General features: G+C 42.2%; 1 protein-coding gene across 2 annotated transcripts; it reads left to right on the top strand.

Moving 5' to 3' along the window:
• Positions 1-3,783: 3,783 nt before the first annotated feature.
• Positions 3,784-7,157, top strand: plin2 (perilipin 2). Of its 2 annotated transcripts, none has more exons than XM_026353374.1 (8): positions 3,784-3,839; positions 4,010-4,057; positions 4,275-4,470; positions 4,771-4,853; positions 5,053-5,317; positions 5,841-6,019; positions 6,100-6,198; positions 6,344-7,157. In XM_026353374.1, the coding sequence occupies exons 2-8, from the start codon at positions 4,028-4,030 to the stop codon at positions 6,797-6,799; spliced, it is 1,308 nt and encodes a 435-aa protein (XP_026209159.1). In that variant the 5' UTR covers positions 3,784-3,839; positions 4,010-4,027; the 3' UTR covers positions 6,800-7,157. The 2 variants fall into 2 exon arrangements, with proteins under 2 accessions (XP_026209159.1, XP_026209160.1); XM_026353375.1 differs by having other exon boundaries at positions 3,801-3,859.
• The last annotated feature ends 48 nt before the right edge of the window (positions 7,158-7,205 follow it).

Genomic DNA, 7,205 nt, shown 5'->3' with positions numbered 1-7,205 from the left:
TTTGTGGACTGATGAAACTATTATTAAACTATTTGGAAAGAACACACAGAACTACATTTGGCAATAAAAGGGAACTGCATATCGTCATGAAAAAGTATGGGGGAGGAAACATCATGATTTGGGCCTGCTTTGCTGTATTAGGGCCTGGCCAGCTCGCAGTCATTGGGGGGAAGTTGAATTCCCAAGTGCATCAAAAACTTCTTCAGAATAATGTGAGAATGTCTGTACGTCAGCTGAAACTGTAGAAGTTGGGTGATGCAACAGGACCAGGAACGAAGACACAAAAGCAAGGCCACAACAGAATGGATTCAGAAAAACAAAATCCACCTTTTGGAGTGGTCAAGTCAGAGCCCAGACCTCAACCCAAAAGAGATGCTATGGAACAACTTGAAGAGAGCCACATATATGGGTGGGGGGGCCAGCCAGTTAGTATTACAGAGGGTTCACATACTTTTTCCACTAGCACTATAAGTTTTTTATGGTTGTCCTCAAAGAAGACATGAAAGACCAGAATGTATTGTGTTATTATTTTAGGCACATCATGTTTGTTAATACTCTGGACTCTGATGAAGATCAGATCATGTTTTATGGCAAATTAATGCAGAACACCATGAAATTCCAAAAGATTCACAAAAGGTTTTCTACTTGACCTAATTATCAGTGTGTTTACTGCTGTGTCTAAACGTAAACTCAACATGTTGATATTAAACCCGACTAGTCAATTAGGGGTTTGTCTTGAAACTTTGGTTATGTAATAAAAATAAAAAGAACCCATCTCAAACTCCTCCACTTGTTCTGAAGCCAGAGTTGGCGATATAATAACCAGTATAAATAGTTAGATTTCACAGTGCTTGTGATTTTATGCACCTACAAAGGTTCATGTTGCTTCTCTAGCTGGACCTTAAAACCCAATATGACACCTCTTTACTGTTAAGAGGTTGGTTAACCCTGCACTAATCCTTTGAGCCCATTCATTTTAGCAGTTATCAGAGAATTATAATAGACGTTTACATTATACACTGACTGTGAAACAGCCAAGAAATATTAATTTCTTTCATCACGTCATCCTCGTGAGTCATAGTTCTTGATCGGTTGCTTGCACTTTGCACGTATAGGAGCGACTGAGGCAAATAAAACATTATGACGTGGACAATAAAATAGGATCAGATCAATGTCCAGTACAACGTGGTGAGTGTGTGTGTGAGTGTGTGAGTAGGTCTAAAAACATGTGGCAACATATTTGTTTAGTTATATAGTTCTTGAATTAATCGAAACTAACGTAAAATCTTATTTCACAGATTTCATTCAGAAAGAATCTTATTAAATAATGGAGTTTGTGATGTGCCCCAGCCAATATTTTCATATGGGCCCTATTTTGGTTACACAAGGGCTGAAATGGGCCCCGAGGGGATTATCTACAGACTCCAGGCCCCCAGTGTGTTAGCCAAGCTGAACTAAACCCACGTTTCCTCACATGGCCTCCAAATGTGCAGCATCCAATGAGCCTGCATTAACACTTAATTCACATCTTTAATAACACATTCAAAAATTCCTCACACAAACGAGCACTGACACTTAGAGAAAATACCGAGGAGCTCCCAAATTAGAAACAGGGCCACACATCTGGGTCTGATGAGGTGCTGGCAAACGCGGATCTGTTCATCTGTGAGTAAACCACCGACGTATGGTACTGATCAGGCCGTTAAATTAAGAATTCAGAAATGTATTAGGAGAGGTGTTGCACTGGTCTGATTTCTTACATTAGGTTAAAAATCACACAATGCTTCTCATGAACAGTACACCGCCACACTGACGCTATTCACTGGCGTGCAAGCAGTTTGGCAGCTAATGTGAATGTATGCGAAAAAACATTTCAACCATACAAGTACGACACGGCTCGTCATTGGTTAGTGGGAAACCTGAACAGAAAGGAGTCATTGTTAAGTTGCAGTATCTGATTTTCCTACTGTAACAAGTCAAAATGTCACATGGGAACATGGACCATAAACGCTTTCTGCTCTGTAATCTAACGTTTTAAAGACTTGATGTTATCTTTACACACTGTTCACAAACAGTCACTTGCTTTCAGTCCGCTGTAACCCATCTTACATTTGCCAGTGAAAGCTCCCAAAGTTTCATTTTGATAACACGGTGTTTTGATAACACAATCTAGTTGCCTGCAGTGCTGTGGAAATTACATTTCCAAAGCCAAAAACAGCTACTTGCTGCTTAATTCGTGAAAGCTGTGTTGGCGTTTCCTTTGCGATAACTTTTGCAGAAAAGAAAGAAAGAAGTCGAGTTCAGTTCTTCTCTTCTAAAATAGATGATTTGTAACACATAATGCAAGAATATGTAGAGTGGAGCACCTTCAGAGCCAGACTCATTCTGAACCTTTGGTCATTACACTTACATCACGCTGGTAAGCAAAATCAAAGGTGGCCCACATTAAAGCATTTGTGACAAACGCAAATAACCCAGGTGAGACCTGGTCCTGTCTCTGCTAATCATTATTCGAACATCCCATTCAGTGATCATTACGTCATGCATCACTCAAGCACTATAACCTATCACCTGAAATATTAAGGACCTTACAAGGTAGTGTCTGCATTTAGTGGGGAGCAGAGAGTTATACAGTTAATAGCTCTTGTTTGTCCTAACAGACCAAAATGTAACAGAAATTCATGCAAAACAAACAAAGAACAACAAAAACAGACCAAAAAAAAAAAGAAGCTCAGAGGCAAGAAAGTCTCAAAAACAACATAGTTTCAGACTAGGAGGTCTTATGAGGTGCTCTTATTGATTATGATGGACAAAGGTGCTGACTAACTAATTACATTTACTCAAGACCTGTACTTTAGTTTAGTTTGAGGTACTTTGTTGACGTATGTCCATATTATGTTAAATTTATTTTTACTTGGCTACAATAAAAAAGGAAATATTGTACTTTTATTCTACTACAGCTTGTGCACAAAGTATAATTTATCTATCTATCTATCTATCTATCTATCTATCTATCTATCTATCTATCTATCTATCTATCTATCTATCTATCTATCTATCTATCTATTTATATACTGTATATATGTAGGATAGTGGTGATTGGGTGCTTTTCCTTGCACCAACAGACAGTTTAAGTTACTTGTTACTGCAAAAAATAATCAGCTGATAAATGTTAATGTATTATTTTAAGTCGATTCCACCTTTACCACACTCACATAGCATCAGAGACCTTCGACCTTATTTTTTTTTTATTTAATTACCACATTACATTTGTTGAATAAATCTGGCCTTGACTTGGACATTTAAATTTTATCACCGGCCTTTAATTCCATAGTGATTAAATTCCATTGTTTTCTCTGCAGTGCAATCTGTGTAAGGAATTTAAAGTGGTATTTTTACTTGTAGTGGAGAATTTCTTTAGGCAGGTACTTTTACTTGAATTAATTTTATTAGTACCTTCAAGAAGTCGCATTTAAAACAGGTTGGTTATTTCAGCTTTAGTTAGATGTCAAGACATTAGATGTAAAAGTGTTTCACTCTCTCTGAAGTGATGAAAAACATCCTCATCCCACTACCAGAGGTCGTCACGGGGGCTTATGAAACGATAAGAAATCAGACTGTTGTAATGTGTCAGCGTTTGTCCATGTGACGGCTGATCTCAGAGGAATTCCCCCGACCGCTCTGTGCTCCCGTTACCTCTGTCCCAGAAAAAAAACCGCACGGTACGTGAACGCGTCGCGCCACATCTCGCGAGAGCTGGGCGGCATAAATACAGCCGCCCGCGTCCTCTCGCAGTGTGAATCAGCGCACAGCTGGACGGTGAACAGCAGGATCAGCCGGTGAGCCTCCGCTTTTACAGGTTTAATTCCACTTTTTAACAGTAGAAACAGCTTCACTTGAGCTGGACTCCAGTTTGCCGGACTTTATTTTAGCTGTTGTTGTGATATAAAAGTAAAAGTACAAGGTGTTGGGAGACGGAAGTAACTTTTTGCTTCTTGTTATTCTATAGATTTTCTTTATAGCAGACATGGCAGCAGCAGCAGTGATGTCAAACCAGGTGAGACTCTCCACTCTAGTACAGAAATAAATGTAATAAGTAATGTACTTTTTAGTGTAATCTTTAAAAATAAAAATGAAATATAATAATGTGAAACATGATTTAATTGTATAAATGAAAAGATCCTACTTTAATTTATGTTCAAATACACATAAGACCTTTAAAACTACTTTTATATTTTATAATAAATGCTCTATTACTTGGTATTTCCTCACAGACTGTGGTAGACAGGGTGACCAGCCTCCCTCTGGTCAGCTCCACCTACGACATGGTTTCCAGCATGTACTCCAACACCAAGGACAACCACCCTTACATCAAGACCGTGTGCGAGGCCGCCGAGCAAGGGGTCCGCACCATCACCTCCGTGGCCCTGACCACCGCTTCGCCCATCATGGGCAAGCTCGAGCCCCAGAGTAAGAAACCACTGAGTTTGCGTTTGAGATGTTTTTCTTTCGATCCGTCTGTAGACAAGTTTGTGTGATGTCAAAACCAGAAACCACGCACTGAAGTGAAACGGTGAGGAGGATTATGAGCTGACCTGCTGAGTCACACAGCTTGTAACAGGAAGTTCAGCCTCTTAATCATCGTGATCTTTCACCCAGTTTTACTGTTCACTCATACTCACCGAGCTTGTAATGCAGCTTAAACTTCTCATATTATTTATTAGAATAAATCAGTTGATTATTTGCTTCTGTTTGTTCTGTTGCCCACAGTTGCCATTGCCAACAACCTGGCCTGTAAAGGGTTGGACAAAATAGAGAAGAACCTACCAATCCTTCACCAACCCTCTGAGCAGGTATGTGCTTTATGTATTCATGTATTTCAAAATGTCTCCTCTCACAGTTGGCTCGTCTCCTTAGGGCTGAGCCGTGACCTGTGTCCCGACTTTCTCAACTGCTGACTCCTCACTCACTCACTCACTCACTCATCCTTTGTTGCAATCACTATCAGGACCAGAAATATGTATTTATCCGTGCTCTGCGTCCCCCGCCCAGGTTGTTTCCAGTGCCAAGGACGCTGTAAACACAGCCAAGGATGTTGTGACAGTCACGGTCTCAGACACTCTGACGAGCGTGGTGGAAAAGACTCGGGGCGCGGTGCAAGACGGGGTGGAGAAGACCAGGGCCGTCGTCAGCGGGAGTGTCAGCACGGTGCTGGAGAGTCGCGTGGGCCAGCTGGTCAGCAGCGGCGTGGACACGGCGCTCACTACATCTGAGAGTCTGGTGGAGCAGTACCTGCCTCTGACGGAGGCAGAGCTGGGTGAGTGGGGCCAGATGTGAAAACCGGTCCACTAGTGGATCTCATCCAGTTCAGATATAGTTGCATTTTAGAAACAGCTAAAGCCCAGATTAACAGAGACCTGTGAAATGAAGCCTGTTTTTCTGTAACAAGCTGTATCAAAGGTCAGTCATTAAGCGGCAGCTGGAATTTGTTGATGATGGATTTTGTTTAGTTTCCAGGATAACAGGACTTATCGAGGTCGTATTCTGGGAATCTGTTTGTCTCCATCATTAAAAGGAGCTGTTGTTTAGAGTGAGCTGCGACAGTCACACACAAACAGTCTGCGTTTGTCTAAACTGATCCGTTTTAGGGACTGATTAGAGATTAACTACATTCTTCATGGGTTTAAAACCCTCCAGCTACAGCAACAGGAAAAAACACTACAACAATTTGTAGGAGGCTAACGTGCACTGAAATGAATTCACTTTTACTTTTACCCCTCAGGCCTCGATTGATTATCTTTATTTAACAGGACGTTTCACTTTTCACTTTGTTACAACAGAGCTGGAGACAAAAAACATCAAAGGCTTTGATAAGAAGGAACCGAGCTACTACGTCCGCCTGGGCTCGATCTCCACCAAGCTGAGAAAGCGAGCGTACACCAGGGCTGTGGCCAAAATCCAAGACGGCAAGCATCGCAGCATGGAATTCATCTCTGAGCTCAACAACACTGTTGACAAAGTGGGTCTCCTTATCATTAATTATTAATAGCAGGAGCACAGTGAGGGAGATTTGCTGTAACAAGTGTTTGTTTTAACCAGATTCAGCATGGCAGGAAGAATATTGATGGCACGGTAAACAACTCCCTGGTGTCGTGGAGGTCCAATAGTCCAAACCAGGAGAGCGGTCATAAGGCAGAGGTAAAGACGGAGAAAACACTAATTGGCTGTGAGATAACAGACTGAAATCAAACATAATGATTCCAGTTTGTTTGTGAACATGTGGAGTAAATGCACAGTTTACTTAAATCTGTCCTCCTCCTCCTCCTCCTCCTCCTCCTCTCAGGTGATCGAGTCTCGCACTCTGGCCCTGGCACACGCCCTCACCCAGCAGCTCCAGACCACCTGCCTGGTCCTCGTCTCCAGCCTGCAGGGCCTCCCCAGCCACATCCAGCAGGAGGCGCTTTCCCTCACCCGCTCCGCCGCCCACGTCTACACCAGCTTCAGCGAGGCCAAGGTGCTGGGAGACATGCCGGACGGCGTGTTGAGCAGCTGCAAGGTCCAGCTGGGCAAAATGAAAGAGTCTCTCGACAACGTCATGGATTACCTGGTCAACAACACGCCGCTCAACTGGCTGGTCGGACCCTTCTACCCCCGGATTGCTCCTGAGGCGGCTCCCACACCGGCTCCCGCTGCCAGCAGCACACGGCCTACGTGCTCCATCACTCCCTCCACACAGCCGATCGGAGAGGAGCCCATGGAGGTGGAGATGGAGTCGCTCCCCTCCCAGCAGCAGCAGTGATCCACTACTTGAGTTTAGTAATATCCTTAACAGTTGTGTCTTATTCATAGGTGGAGAATTAACATTTTGAACATGAACACGAGGATGCATGTTAACCACAATCCTGTTTATACTTTTGTAAAAATGTAATTGTGCTGTGATCATGTTGTCAGTTCTATATAAACATTATATAGAGACATTCAGTAGCCACTGTCAAACTAATCCTGTGCTCATTTCTACATAAACATTACTGGAGTCAATTATTTATAGTTACTGGATCTTTGTTCTTTATATGAAAAGCAGATAACTTTTATTCTTGTTGTTTAGATCCGGACTCTAACGACATCTGTAACCATTCATATTAAAATCATGTCAAATATCCAGCTTGTTGTCAACTCTTGGGTAGAGTCATTTCATTTTAACATCA

This window comes from Anabas testudineus, chromosome 18 (genome assembly GCF_900324465.2).
Source record: "Anabas testudineus chromosome 18, fAnaTes1.2, whole genome shotgun sequence".
NCBI lineage: Eukaryota > Metazoa > Chordata > Actinopteri > Anabantiformes > Anabantidae > Anabas > Anabas testudineus.
Note: the sequence above shows the minus strand (reverse complement) of the source record. Positions and strands in the feature narration are given on the sequence as shown.